The 15,848-nt window shown below is 40.9% G+C and overlaps 1 protein-coding gene across 1 annotated transcript in view; it reads left to right on the top strand.

Annotated features, from left to right (window-relative positions):
* Positions 1 to 15,848, top strand: part of ARR3 (arrestin 3) — a 61,176-nt gene that overhangs the window by 28,306 nt on the left and 17,022 nt on the right. Inside the window, exons 13-15 of the mRNA XM_075184515.1 lie at positions 92 to 175; positions 2,113 to 2,136; positions 8,241 to 8,293. Coding sequence (XP_075040616.1) covers positions 92 to 175; positions 2,113 to 2,136; positions 8,241 to 8,293 — 161 coding nt within the window. The remainder of the gene's footprint in view (positions 1 to 91; positions 176 to 2,112; positions 2,137 to 8,240; positions 8,294 to 15,848) is intronic.

Raw genomic sequence — 15,848 nt, 5'->3', positions numbered from 1 at the left:
CCTTATACTTGCTATATTTCTTCAATCACCTATTCCCATACTTATTAAATACACTTTCATGGTTTTAATCATCTTGTTTTTAATCTACCAGCCTGCGCCCAGGAATGGATAAAGAAGTGCTGGGAATCCTGGTGTCTTATAAAGTTCGAATTAATTTGATGGTGTCCAGAGGAGGGTACGTAACCTAAGTACACAAAAGTGTATTTCTATTTTTACATAGCATGCTTCGTAATAGTACCTCTCTGCCTTTCTTGTGTGGGCACAGCCCCATAGTCTTTTCTTTCCCATTATTTTGTTTCCTTTGCCAAGTTCACTGGCACAATCCTCAAATGTTTTTTTCTAAACTCAACATAATGAAATCAGTGTTTCTAAGCATGATTTGTTGGACATTAATTGCGTTTTATTTTTCAAGCTATTTTTTTTGCAGTATACTGGTTTCACATACATGGGTATACATACAGAGTGTGCTAAAAATAAATGCTCCAGCTTGTAGTACATACTTAAAAACACTACAGGAAACTGTTGTCTTTATCTAAAATCTAACCATCCAATACCCAGTATCTTCATTAACTCAGCTATCATAAGCACCCATACATTTTAGCCCAGGGGAGCAATACCCAACTCAGCAGCGTATGAGGAACATTTTAAAGGAAACAAATATGCAAGTGGCCCAGCGACTCAACCTAAGGTAGCCCACTATGGGACTGGGCCGGGGGGCAGATGCCTTCTGCCCCCAGCCAGGGAGGGCATCCTCAGGCTGGGTCACTGGGCAACCTGCAATTTTTTTCCTTTAAAATGTTCCTAATAGGCTGCTAAGTCAAGTCTTGCCCCTTGGCTAAAATTTGCCAGGACTCCCCTGCCCCCAGCCCAAACTGCCCCTGATTTCATTTTCTGCATCTTAGTTTAGTAAAAAAATCTCCAGGAGTAGTTCGACAGCTGAGGAGTACTTAGCAAATTAATTGCATAGAGCTAGCTCCTACTACTTCACTGCAACTATTAGTACATATATAATCTACACTCAGGCCCCGCCCCCCATATCTGAAATTTCTAGGCTTAGAAGTCTGGATGTGGTTATTATATAAAGGATATAGTGACCAAGAAAAAGACTGTGGGCCGGGCAGAGATGAGAGACACAGATGGGTAACTATTAGAGTAAGGGATACACAATGGCTAAATGCAAAACATACTGGTGCAGACTGGGGAAACAGGAAATTACAGAACAGAATAATATATAACTACTGTAAATCCCTTTATAGTACAAGAGGTCAGAAAGAATAAAACATATGGTTGCAAATTGGTCCTATTTATAACGTACACTTCCTTTTACAAACCTGCACAGTAAAAAATAGATGCTAGATTGTGCCTGAGCATCCATCAAGATATATGGCTTATTTATTGTTGGAACACAAGCAAAAGTAGTTAAAGGAGAGCTATGATGAAAAAAATAATGAAATATATATGTAGTAGGGCAAAAGAATAGGTTTCCTAAGATGCTTTAATTAAAAATGGTTTAATATTAAAAAATACAAAATTATTTCTGTCCACTGTTCTTCTCTTCTTTATTATCTTCTTATTTCCATGAGGGTGTTTACATTTGGACATCCTCTTGGCAATGCACGGATTGCCAGGAGGATGCTGCAATGATGAGTGCTCAAGAAGTCTGAATAAAAGGAGCTGCCAGTAATATTCATTGTGTCAGTGTGAGGTGTGTAGTGAATGTGTCACAAGCCTAGACAAACTGCTAGGCATTTGTTGCAGCCTTCCAATCGGGTGATCCACTGTCTACTTAACATTGATGAGTATTAATGATAACAACATTTGAATTCACCCCTGGCTCCAGAGTACCCAGCTTCTGGAGCACTCAACCATCAAACTGTCACTGATATAAGGGAGCACTGCTGCCTGATTTCTACAATAGTAAAAGGTGAGGAATCTCCAGGATGTGATGTCCAAAGTATTTCTTCAGATATACTGAAGAACAGACTACTAGACAGTGTACATTGTCATTTTCTATCTCACTACTCTAAAGATATTTTTGAGCAATTTGGTGTTACGTAGGGAAACAAGTCTCTGCCCTCCAGAATAACGGCTTTTCTCAATTTTCTTTTCTAGCATTCTGGGTGACCTCACTTCAAGGTAAGAATCAAAATCAACATATTAATAGCATGTGATTTACATACTTGGAATTACTAGAATTACTGGAGACATTTTTGAATAAAATAAAAAAGTCAGCAAACAAAATATTTTTCCTACAAGTTCAAAATTAAAATTTTAATTCACATACACTAACAGGGCCTGATGCAGAGTGTGAACGCATTTGATTCCAAAATACAAATGCAAAATGTTTTCACAGAATGACACTCAATTTTACATGTATGCCAAGTTGCACGGATCAGCATATACACTTAATTGCGTATGAATGCTTAAAACATGATACTGCACTATTAAGCGTATCATCATGTTGTTGAGTCACCAGAAATCATTGACATCTTGATGATAAAGACTGGTGTTTTAATGTAGATTAGTAAAAAAGCAAAATATAATAATTTAAAAAATGGACGAACCTCCTCACATCCCCCATCCAAAAAAAGAGTTCTCAGCACCAACGATTACGCCTTGGTTGGTAGTGGCACATTTGGTGAGAAGAACAACATGGTGTCCCCTGATAAAGCCACTATCAGCACTAGGCTATGACAGGTTGGACTGGTGACACTGTAACAGAGAAAGCCGCAGTGTGGGGTTCCCCTCTCATAATGTAACTCAGCTGTAGCCTGTTCAGCACAGAGCAGAATTCCCTATGGGAATTGGGCCCACAAAAAATGCCCCTCCTAGAAGTAAACAACCCCATGCAACACTCCTTTGTGGTAGGTGTTGGGGGTAATAAATTTGTAAACGAATGGAAGCACACATCATCAACATCAACCTTTTATTTATATTACGCCAGCAAATTCCGTATCGCTTTACAATTGGGGACAAACACAGTAATAAACAATACAGGGTAATACAGGCACATGTGTGTGTTCAGTCATTATCCAGCGCCTGTGACACCACTGAGGTGTCATGATGAATTTTAGTGCAAAGCCAAACCTTACCACCTCTGGAAGAGGCCTATTATATTTATCAGTAAAATATTTCTTATATCTAACGGATTTGGTAGAGGCAGACTGGAATTAAGCCCAGACTGTCTGGGATTCAGAAATGTTCATGTCTCGTGCAGGCATTCCACAAAAGGAAGGCATCAGCACCTTGAGATGGGTCCCAAACACATTAACAGAAGGTGACCCTCGATCCTGAGGACTAAAGCATAGTTAAATCCAAAAAGCTCTGTTTGTATAAAGGAAAATGCTTATAAACTTTATTATCAATGGTAATTGCTGGAGAAGATGTCATCAATCAGAAACTTTTGACACCATTTGGTGGACTTTTCCTAAGCTACAAAAATATTGACTGGACTTTCAACAATTCATTTAAAAGATTACTGGCATTCTCATTTCCCATACACCAAAGTAGTACTTACTATCCTTACCAGTCCCCAAAATCGCATAGTGCAGGTTAATAAGACATATTGGTAACACTACAAGTAGCCAATAAGCTCTCCCGCATCAGTTTGCATAGAATTTGGCACATGAACAATATGGAATCAATAAAACGCGGCAACGGGACTCATCATCTCCATTTTAGCAGGGATTTCCAGTATTCCTAAAGCGTTATATTTTCTCCTCAACTTGAGCTTTCGTGATATAAAGTTGATGACCACACAGTTTTATACAAGACAATGTGTAACACTGAATAGAGGTGTTCTGTCTCTCAGCTTTTTACACCACCACTTTCTCTCTCTTTTCTCCATCCAAGATCCCATTTAGATGTCTTAAGTTACCCTTCCATCTGAAATGTCCTATTATCATCATGCATTTCTGTGAACTCACATATGGATCTGATCCTGCATTCCTTTGTCAAATTAAAAAGATTCAATAAAAAATCAGAGTGTATTTCCCATGGACTCAGAGTCGGACAATCCAATGGATTAAATTGTGGCTAAAAGTTTCTAAAATTTTAGCCACAAGTTTAGAAAGTTTCTGTCACAGCAGTAGTATTAGTCCCCTTTTTGAAGCTAGTAGTTGGTGCTGACTCATCTGGGATGTGGAACCTAATGAGTATACGGTCTTTGCCAGGGGACCCCTCAAGGACGTAGCTGCCACAATGCGGAAAGGATCAATGATGTGATGGCTCTTGAAGATTAAATCAAACCAAGAAAAGGACCTCTTGAGGATTTTGGATAATGTTATACTCCATGAGGTTGGTAATAAGATGAAGATATCTCCATTCCTCCTAAGCAAACTTCATAGTTATAAATTCTACATCTCCATAAACCAAGTTTCTTGCACTGGGATTTGACTGCTCCTACTCCAATTCAAGAGCTATCTACTTCATGGAAATAGATGAAAGGCAATACTTCTGTAGGTCAGATTCAAGAATATACTCCTTTTTGTGAGAGTAGAAATTTAAGCAATGATATAGGAATAATTATTGATAAATTGGTGAGAAAAAATTGCACGTCCCAGGGTTCATTATGTAATTTTCTGGCCTATAGTTTGTAGCCAATTTGAACACTGGATTTAAAAATAATATGCCCAGGAGCAGAATACGCGATTGTTCAAAAACATATTTCTCAAGATTGGCATCTAATCAATTTCCTCAAAAGCTTTAGAGAACTACTTTGACATGTGAGTAATTTGAGACTAGAGTAAATCAGAGTAAATCAGAATATCATCTAATAGACAACAACAAATTGATCAATATAGTTCTGGTTAATTAAATTAACAATATATTGAATGACAACTGCGGCATTGCACAGGCCAAAAGGTTAAAAAAGGTAATAGTAGTGACCATTGCATGTGTTCAAAGCAGTCTTCCATTCAGTATTATATGTACATATATTTAAGCTTTGTGTCAGCCCGAATTCAGCAATACAGTTATTAGAATGTTGTTAATGACTACTGAGCATAAAATACAATTTTACAATTGCTTGCGATTGGAAACACATGTTATAAGTTATAACAAGCATACGGGACTGTCATCTATCAGCTCTGTCACCATTCATTGGGACTTAGACTAGCCCTTTAGCTGGAGCAAGAGATGTGCCAGAAAAACAAGTAACTTTCAGATGTTCAGAGCTGGATTCAGACGTGGCTGCGTGCGCTTGAGTTTGGCACACCCCTACTGTAAATTCACTAAGTCATAACGCCCCTTCCCCGCCCAGGTCACTCCCTGAAATCGTAGGCTGCAGTAAGTATCCTTTGCGCTCGAAGATGCACGGAACAGGACTGCGTTCAGTGACGTTTCTGCTGATTCTGGGCATGTGCAGAGTGATTTCGCGTATGATACGCTCAATATCAGAAGATACGTGCCTTGATGAAACAGGACCAAAGAATTCCAAGATTAGTTTAAGAAATTTTTACAGTAATTTTGCTCAGTTGCCTATAGTCAATAAAGGATCTTAAAGGATGCTCTTATTTCTCAACAAAGAAAGAAACAATGTCGGCAGGGGACGTAGATTTGCAGATGAATTCCTTTTCCAGTTTTTCCTTAAAGTATTCTCACATGGCTTTGACTTTATGTACAGAAAGACCTCTTGGAGTAGTGGTACCTGGAATTAAATCGATGGCACATTCAAAAGAACATTGTATAGAACAGTTCAGATTTGTATTTACATCACCAAAATTCTGAATATCCAGAAGGAAGAGAGGAATGAATATTTACTACTGCCAAAGAAATGGATGGACCAAGTTTAATTTTATGAAGACAAAACATGACACACCCCAAGAATGATTATGACTGGAACTCCAATCAATGAATGGAGGGTGTTGTTGGAGCCAAAGTAGGCCTAAAAAAAACAGGTCTAACACTACGAAGACATTTTTTTTCATACTCAGAACCCCAACTTGTAAGTTGAGGGGGGCTGTTTTCATGTAAATAGACCCACCTGGAATTACACTTTGACTGCTATTTATAGGAACTCCTCGAGAGGAATAACAAGATACTTGAACCAGGAATGTTCAATAAAGTTACCGTCAGCCCTCCAAAACTGAGGGCAGCATAATAAAGTGGCAAACTGCAGTGTGTGATCAGGACATAAAGAGATTGTTTAGATTATATTTTATTAATTGGAGAGTTGTTAACATGGCCCAAATGGTCTCATTTAGAGTTATTTAGGTTTTGCCATTGTCTGGGGACACTGGCTGACAGAAGTGGTCTTTGGTGCCACAATGCATTGTGTAAAATAGGTTTGTTCCTTTCCCAAAGGGATGACACCTGGATAGAGTAGAGAAACTATATATGACACTTTGTAATGCTCAAAGATGAATTTTCCAGACTGTAGCACAAACTGTATACTACAGTCATTGAGAAAACCACTACATGCCTGATCCCAGTTGAAACAAGGTGGCAAAGGAATTTTCAGGGTATAGAATGGCTGTTTAGGCACAGCAGGTACAAGAACTTGTTTAAGGCTTGCCCCACTAGGCAGCTAATGACAAGAGAAATAGACATAATTGGGAACAGGCTAAAGATCAGGACCGGCAGCACAGATTCGAGCCATGGTCAGAGAAGATAACAGATTGCATAAAATAGCAGCACAAAACAATTGAAGTATACCTGATGCTCAGGTACAGGAGTGTGCTTACAGCTGTCTTTGCAATCCAATGGCCGCATAGCTGAGAAAATAGAAGTTGATAAGGCGTGCTCATGGGAAGAAAGATCATCGGATCACAACAGGACCAACATCATAAAATGTGCAAGATCCTCTCCCCTATAATGTACACAAAGAGAGGAGCATGAACAGGCAAGGGCTCAAGTGCAAGGGCAAAAGCATCTCAGACCCAAACATGTGAAGAGAATTAGAACAGTATTTAACAGTTTGGGTTTAACCTCACATTGTCGCAAGCACTGAGGATCTAGGAAATGGTACAAACACTTTACTATAGGGAAGGTTTTGACTGATACACTCAATTAAGGTACAATCCCACTGTATCTGAAGTTAAAAAGATTCTTGTCATAATAGACTGGGTCACAAACAGATTCCAGCTCCTAGGGCAGTTATAGTCTAATGCACATTGATGTCTTTTTAACTAGTAGAAGACTTTGGCCTTTAATTATTACTTTGCACATGACGCATATCCAGCTTAAAATGCTGATGTCATGCACCAGGCTCTCAGGTCCTGTTACTTACCCCTTCACTGTTTTCCTAAGCTGCTCCTGCGGTCTGCAGGCTGTGCTGGTCTCAGATCTCTCTGCAGGATGCTGCCCAGTCTATCTCCAGGCCAGATATCCCTCCAAAACCAGTTCTTAGGTGCCGCCATTTGGATCCACTCATCTGATCCCTCTCAGCCAGTTAGAGTGCTGCTTCAACTCAGCTGACTGCGGCCTCCAATCAGGTGATAGCAGTTAGTATAAAAGGACTTCCTGGAACCCTAACCTGTTGCCAGTGGAATGCTGATTCCTCAGATGTCAACCTGGTTTGCAGTAGTCTGCACTCTTCTCAGTTATTCCTGCTCAGAGAGTGCAGTCTGCAATCCAGTTTCAGACTGGTTTCCTTTACTAAATTTGATCACTATCTTGCTATTCTTCACTACTTGCCACTCTCCAGTGCCATTCATATTCTCTAGTCTCCTGAACCCGCAGAAACCACCATCTGTGCCAGTCCTTTCTCTTCCATGCAAAGGAACCTAATCAAGTCACTCACCTTTTTGCACATAGTCACCAGTTCTGCTCCAGAGACATAACCCAGTCTGGGTACAAACAGATCGTTAGGCATGACAGCTGAGCTCCAGGACTTATCCATCCTACTAACGAATGTAATCACCAAAAGCTTCTGTAAGAGCCTCCTGAGTGTAATCAGTGGTAAAGCCTAAATACAGAGTCAACATGAAGTACCCTTGTAGTGTGGACCTGAGCTCTGTATGGTTCAATGTTTCTATTTATTTAATGTATGTTAAAGAAAACTGGCTTAATACTCGTGTTTCATGCATCTTTTATACCCATTTCTGTTTTTATAATGCTTTCATTGCAAATTAGCCTTGTACTATATATTTTATAAAGTGACTTAAGTTTTTCTCTGATTTGTAGAAGTTTTCTCTTTAACCAGTTACTGTAGGATGGAGGGTTGAAGATTTCTAGAATTGTTTCATGCTTATTTGTATGGTAGCTGGCTTCAATTCTAACATGCTTCTTTGGTTTCTTAGTGATGTAGCGGTGGAACTGCCACTTATTTTGATGCATCCCAAACCAACTGACGGTGAGTCCAACTAAGGGTACATTGAACATCTGAAATATGTCATTTAGAATGCTGTAAAAATTAAACTGGCAAAAAGATAAGGAAGTATAATAGAGATGGAAAGGAGAATGTAAGGACTTGTTCAGAATGATATCATAACACCAATACAGATAATTAATTCTTATGGCAGTCACTCATAACCAATACAGTCACACTTGCCTGTGGGAGAAAGAACAGTGCACCATAAACTCAATTGTTTGGGGCCAGTAAAATCCTAGCAAATACACATAAAACACAGTGGCAAAACTACATGCTTTTTAAATTATTACAATTAAAAGCAACAACTTCATGAAAAAAAGATAAGAACATATTATTATTTACCATTTTCCCTTTATTTGTTTCTTCAGACTGCTACTAATGATTTATAATTCTGCTCAGTAGCAACCACAGTCATATGGCACAAAAGGTAGTGAGCAAAGAGCCTTTGGAATGCCCCTCTGAGCTCTTTCTGCTTTGTGTAATGTAAAATCCTCCCATTCTCCCCTCTGCCTTTACCTGACATGCTGAGAGCCTGTGTGTTAGATATGCACATTATGTTTACTGCAGGACAAGGAGCAAACAGGATAACTATAAAAACTGAATGCAGAAATAAGTGATTGCCACAATGAAATTCAGATCTTTGGCTGTATCACGGAAATAAACAATATCTCTTGAGGAATTACTGAAGCAGATATTCAGTCTAGACAACGCAAGATAATACACAGTATATCTTGACATTCTACTGAAGCAGATTATACAGTTTTTGGCAAGGCAAGATAATGCAGTATGTTTCTTGAAGCAAGAGTGATGCAAATTAACACAGAGTCCAGTAATCACTGGAAAGCCCCTCAAAAGAGCAATAGATAGTTACCGCAGTCTGTGATTGAGGATTCTGAGTTGAGCTATGTGTGAATAGCTCGCAGATGCACAAAAGCAGACAGTAGCCAGGAGACAAAGAGAGACATATTTGAATGAAGCCACCAGATATCAGGGAGTAAATGAATCAAGCTGAGAGTTTTCCGGCGGGTTTGAAAAGTGGAGATGTTGCCTATAGCAACAAATCAGATTCTAGTTATCATTTTGTAGAATGTACTAACTAAATGATGCTAGAATCTGATTGGTTTTTTGAACCCGCCGGAAAACTCTCAGTTTGATACATTTACCCCCAGGAGTCTAATATGAAGACATTCATAACCTAGCAGATTTGTATGTTGTAATCCAGACATCAGAATAAAAATAATGCAGAACCAGGAACTGGAATAAACTTGGACAAGATAAGCTGGATAACATACAGGAGTCAAGAAGAACACATATCCTACGTTATCCAACTCTACCACTGGCAAGTCATAAGGGCAGGAGGGATCTTTAAATAGTGCAGCTCACCAAACAAATTCAAGGAATGCACACCTGCACTGCAGCTCAGACTTCATTGAAGGCAAGATGTAGGGAACAACCAGCTGAATCCTAACACTGTATATACCTGGCATTAATCGCTGGTTTAATAGATTATATCAAAGCTTCTCTTTGTTGTTTGTTTAAAAATGATTTCACCGGGTGTTTCAAAAATCCAATGCTATGTCGATAGTTTTTTTTACGGCAAGCATCATTTTTGTAAAAACATAATTTTGTGACAGAAGCAATAATTGTGGTGAGCATATGATGGGTTTTACAGATGTTCTGTTTAACTGCAGCCTTTTTCAATGTGGTAAGATTTCATAGAAGTCCATCATAACTAGGACCCTGTGTCATGAAAGCAATAATGATTACAATTTTATGCACACCACTTCTGTTCCATGCAGAATAACCCCATTACTCCTATGTGAATAAGTTGTACACTAGACTGCCATGGGAAGACTCTGTCATGTGAAAGCCCTATTTAATTTGAATCACACAAGCTAGAAAATTGGAACCACCAAAAGGGAAATCACAACTGTAAACAACAAAAAAAGTTGGCTGCCCAAATTGTCGAATAATATGTCCTTTATAATCAATGCATGTGTGGGTCCAAATTAGCTATGGATCCCGACCAAAATTCTGTGTTTGACCAGTTTTTTTTACTGGGTATTACAGAACCCTCAGTAGAGTCATGCCCTCGATATTTGTGTCATCAGCAGTCTAATGTGGCCATCATGTATTCTGGTTTTTTTTTTGAGGCCTGAACACTGAATGTTTGGTTCTATATAATATCGCCACTAATTCTTGTGACTATGGACCTGATTCATTAAGGAAAGTTAAGCAAAAATTTGAGTAAGTTTTCTTACTTACGTTTTCTAAACAAAACCATAATACAATGCAAGAGATGCAAATGAGTTTATTATTTTGCACACAAGGAAAATACTGGCTGTTTTTTCATGTGGCACACAAATACCTTATAGCTTATTTGTACACTGAAATTTAAAGTTGATATAGGACATGCCCTACCCCAACTATAAATTTGCCATCACATGTTAAATTTACCTGCCCCTCAAATGCATCATGGTTTTGCCCTACTTGCTTACTTTTGTTTAACTTTCCTTAATGAATCAGGCCCTATGACTTTGAGTAAATTCTATCCAAGAATATTAACACTGTTTTATTATCTTGCCCCTTTTGCTTGGATCTTTGAAACCTAAAGTTACAACAAGGTATGTGGAAACAAATTGATTTTTTCTCTGATTTTTTCTATGATTTCCTGTAAATAATATTTATGTAAATGAACACATTCTGACTTCAGAACATGTGAATTATACATTTTACTGACCTTCCCAGCTGCTTTGGTTATAGTAAAATGGTATCCCTATGTACTAATCATATCCCCTTGCTGTTCATGTGCTGGGACGACAGGGTTTCCTATGAACACTGATCTGGGCAGCATGCATGTGAGTTTCTTACAGTGCCCAATAAGTCCCCCACAGTTCTTCTCCCCAATGCGCTGCTTGGATCAGTGAAGAAAAATCACAGCCCCAGTGTATCCACTTACAGCAGGGTCATGTGATCAGAAGCAAAGGTTACTGTTGTACAGTATTTTGTTCTTATGTGATAGCTCTGGCTTTTTAAAAATGTTAATGGAAAAATAAATATGAATGTAAAAATGTAAAACCGTGCTTATATGTTGCAGTGTTATGTCACAATTTTTAAATAAATACATGTACATTATAAGAAATAATGTAAATGTACCAAATACACTAAACTATTAAGGCTATTTGAACACTATTATAACTAACCAAAGGGACAAACTCTGGCACCCAATAAAATGTTGAGGCATGAGATAAAGTTTGTATACTTTCCTTATGACCCTAATGCTAAAATAACAGAAACAAACTCCCTAGACACCGGCTACTGTATGATGTCGGTCACACACAAAGAAAGACAGGTTTAAATACTTTACACTCCTTACACAGCCCTTACTTGATTGACAGATGACACTCCCACTTTCCTTTAAAAAGGAGTTCCCTGCAGGTGTTCTGTTTTGATTAGCCTCAGTGCAGACCCACTCTTTCAGTCTGCTGCTAGTTGTTGAAAGAGATGCTTTTAAACCACTTTGACATATGTAAGTTAAATCAGACATTTTACTATTATTTGTCACACATAGGTACTCCACCTTAATCTATTTAATTTAGGCGCACTACTGTACAAAGCTGTAACCCTGTTTGCAACCTTTCTCATATATATATTTATATAGATATAGATATATATATATATATATATATATGCATATTCTATGAAAAACAACATTACAAATTGTTTTCCACTGTATCATCGACCTGTGGGCTTTCGTGCACGCAATATTCGGGTACCAGCAGTCCCTTGTCCCCAACCATGACATATGCTCATCAGACGGGTGCATCTGTCATTTTCAATTAAGATCATTTTTTTTCAAAGCATTATTTCAGTTTTCAAAATAACTGCTGCTTTTTTTATTGACATGCTGACAAATTGCAACCAAAGCTAGGATTTCCAGAAACAAAAATAACTATTAGGTGGTCAGTTCCAGTATATGAAGAGACCCTTTCATATCTAGGACGGGGTCTTGATGTGGCATTAACAGTTCATCACTTGCAGAATATTTGCACTAAATACACAGTCTACACTATACCAGCGTCATTCATCAATAATAAGCCAAGGATTTTATGAGCTACTGATGAGCTGGGTCCCTGGGGGCGCGGCGCTGTGGGTATTTATTTTTTTAAAATTGTTTTGTTTTTTTTTCTTCTTCGTTCATTTTTTTTTTCGGGGAGGGGGGGGGGGTTGCCGCGGGGGGTCGCCATGGGGGGGGGCGCCGCGGGGGGGTGGAGGGCTCGACGATCAAAAGCATTGGTGGTCAGTGGTTAGCAACACACAGCCAATCGCCAGACAGCCTGTTGCTGTGCAGCAGACAGGAAGCAGGACGTCTTCACTTCCTATCTGCTGATCTGAGGAGAGGAGCGACGCTGGCACAACTACAGGTAAGTGAAGGGGGGAACTGCCCTGCATATCTATAGGGAGGGGGGGGGAACTGCCCTGCATATCTATAGGGAGGGGGGGGGAACTGCCCTGCATATCTATAGGGAGGGGGGGGGAACTGCCCTGCATATCTATAGGGAGGGGGGGGGAACTGCCCTGCATATCTATAGGGAGGGGGGGGGAACTGCCCTGCATATCTATAGGGAGGGGGAACTGCCCTGCATATCTATAGGGAGGGGGGGGGGAACTGCCCTGCATATCTATAGGGAGGGGGGGGGGAACTGCCCTGCATATCTATAGGGAGGGGGGGGGACTGCCCTGCATATCTATAGGGAGGGGGGGGACTGCCCTGCATATCTATAGGGAGGGGGGGACTGCCCTGCATATCTATAGGGAGGGGGGGGACTGCCCTGCATATCTATAGGGAGGGGGGGGACTGCCCTGCATATCTATAGGGAGGGGGGGGACTGCCCTGCATATCTATAGGGAGGGGGGGAGTGCCCTGCATATCTATAGGGAGGGGGGGGGGACTGCCCTGCATATCTATAGGGAGGGGGGGGACTGCCCTGCATATCTATAGGGAGGGGGGGGGACTGCCCTGCATATCTATAGGGAGGGGGGGGGAACTGCCCTGCATATCTATAGGGAGGGGGGGGGGACTGCCCTGCATATCTATAGGGAGGGGGGGACTGCCCTGCATATCTATAGGGAGGGGGGGGACTGCCCTGCATATCTATAGGGAGGGGGGGGAACTGCCCTGCATATCCATAGGGAGGGGGGGAACTGCCCTGCATATCTATAGGGAGGGGGGGGGAACTGCCCTGCATATCTATAGGGAGGGGGGAACTGCCCTGCATATCTATAGGGAGGGGGAGAACTGCCATGCATATCTATAGGGAGGGGGAACTGCCCTGCATATCTATAGGAAGGGGGGGGGGAACTACCCTGCATATCTATAGGGAGGGGGGGAACTACCCTGCATATCTATAGGGAGGAAGGGAACTACACTGCATATCTATAGAGAGGGGGGGGGACTACCCTGCATATCTATAGGGAGGGGGGGGCTGTCATGCATATGTATAGGGAGGGAGAGGGGGACTGTCATACAAATCTATAGGGTGGGAGGGTGGGGGGCTGCCATGAAAATCTATAAGGAGGGAGAGAGGTTGATATGTATGAAGGAGGGCAGAGGAGGGGGCTGATATATGTGACTGGGGGAGAAAATGGCTGTGGGGGGGGTTGTGGTTAAGGAAAATGGCTGCAGGGGGTATTTAAAAAATAGAGCAGCTTTGGGGGGCAGAATCTCATGATTGTGTGGTGGTCACATGGGTGGTCTCAGCAATCACTAGAATACTAAATATTAGTGAGATGGGGCTGGTAGAGGTTTGTATTTGATTGACAACAAATATTCAGATATTGCTTATATATGCCTGTACAATGGGGTACTTTTAGCTGGCCATAATGGAGTGTTTTGTTTTAACTAAAGGGCCTAATCATTCAGGGTTTGCATTATAATACATTTTTGCATTTTCAAAACAGGACGCCAACTTTCCAGAAGCCAGCGAGAGGATAACAAAGTTGCAAGAGAGAAGAGCAAGAACAGTTAAGAGACAATGGCACAATCTGTCTAAATTTGAATGCTGGAGAATACACATGAACATTCATATTCAGGAGTGTTCCTATACACCTATATATTTGGAGGAGGGGGGGGGGGCGCTGCGGCCGTGTTAGCCTAGGGCGGCCAGAACCCTTAATCAGGCCCTGTCGAGGACAGTGGCAGGTGGGCAGTTTCACTGGAACGCAGGTGTCCTAAAGCGACCTCAGGGTATTTGCCTTCTGCTCCACATGAGGTTTCTGTCCTGAGCTCGCCTTAGAACACCTGTGTTACGGTTTGACAGGTGATACAGAATGTAGGTAATAAAAATGTATACCACAAATTCACAATTTTGTGTGTTAGTAGGAGAAATAGGTACATCAAGATACATGGGAATTATCTAAGTGTGTGTGGTGCGTATTTGAAAACTGATGGAGCTACTACCATATAACTAGAATCGCTCATTAGAATCCAGGGATCCCAGATTGCCTGGAAGGTAGGCAAAGTACCTTGTATCATTGCTGTTAGTCTTTGAATAGTAGCCATGAAATCAGGCACGGGCTGGCAGATCTCAGCCCGGGGGACGCACACGTCATTGCTGCGGATCATATGAACGAAATTTGACATCCAACAGGGGGGGGGGGCCCAAACAGGGGTCAGACTAAGCGACCCGGGGACCGATGCCCCCCTGCTCCCCCGGCCCAGCCCGCCCCTGCATGAAATGGATGTAAACCTCTACCTCTAGATATGTAGGATAGTCGCATGTCCATTTCCTCACTATACAGCAAAACATGACTGTGCAAATTAAAGATATTAATTGGTTAGGTTGTTTAGGTGAATGATGGGCAACAGATCAGTAGGCTGCATGCAGCACTCTCATCCTTCACCAGCGGCCCCCAGCTCCTTCCTGCTTTATGGTCAGATTAGTTTGTTATAGCTGTGACACTTGTTTATCTTACATTAATATGTCTGCTAATACATTATTGCAGATAGGTTTCTCTTTCTTTGTTTAAATTTATTGTTTTAACTTTTTACTGAGATTAAGGGTAAGGTACGGCACTTTTGTAGTTTGGAGGGACACCCATGCGGCTCCTAAAGTGCATAAGTTTGCCCATTAGTGGATTAGGTAGCTCAAGTGAGGAAGATAGGGGGAGATCAAGTAAGACAGTCCACCCATTGGGAGGGATATCACTACTAAACATAGCACTCAGAAGGTGGAACACTTGTAACAAAGTAGAGAAGCTGCAGGTTACAAATGTTTGAAGTGGATGGGTGTAAGGTTCCATTGCATGGGTACTTTATTGCCATTTTCTATAATGGTAATACAAAAGGATATTTTGGCTAATGTCCCAGACAGTTACCAACCCATCAGCATCTGATTGAATTCTCATTCTCAAAGAGATTTATTTATGGTAATTGCATCCCATATAGTGGTGTATACAACTACATAAAAGGCAGAGATTGATCCTTTTGATGAACAGTGGAGAGTCTGTAACTGCTTGCTGTATGCAAACCCAGATA

Source organism: Mixophyes fleayi, chromosome 9 (genome assembly GCF_038048845.1).
Source record: "Mixophyes fleayi isolate aMixFle1 chromosome 9, aMixFle1.hap1, whole genome shotgun sequence".
Lineage (NCBI taxonomy): Eukaryota > Metazoa > Chordata > Amphibia > Anura > Limnodynastidae > Mixophyes > Mixophyes fleayi.
The sequence above is the reverse complement of the archived record's forward strand: the minus strand, read 5'-3'. Positions and strand labels throughout refer to the sequence as shown.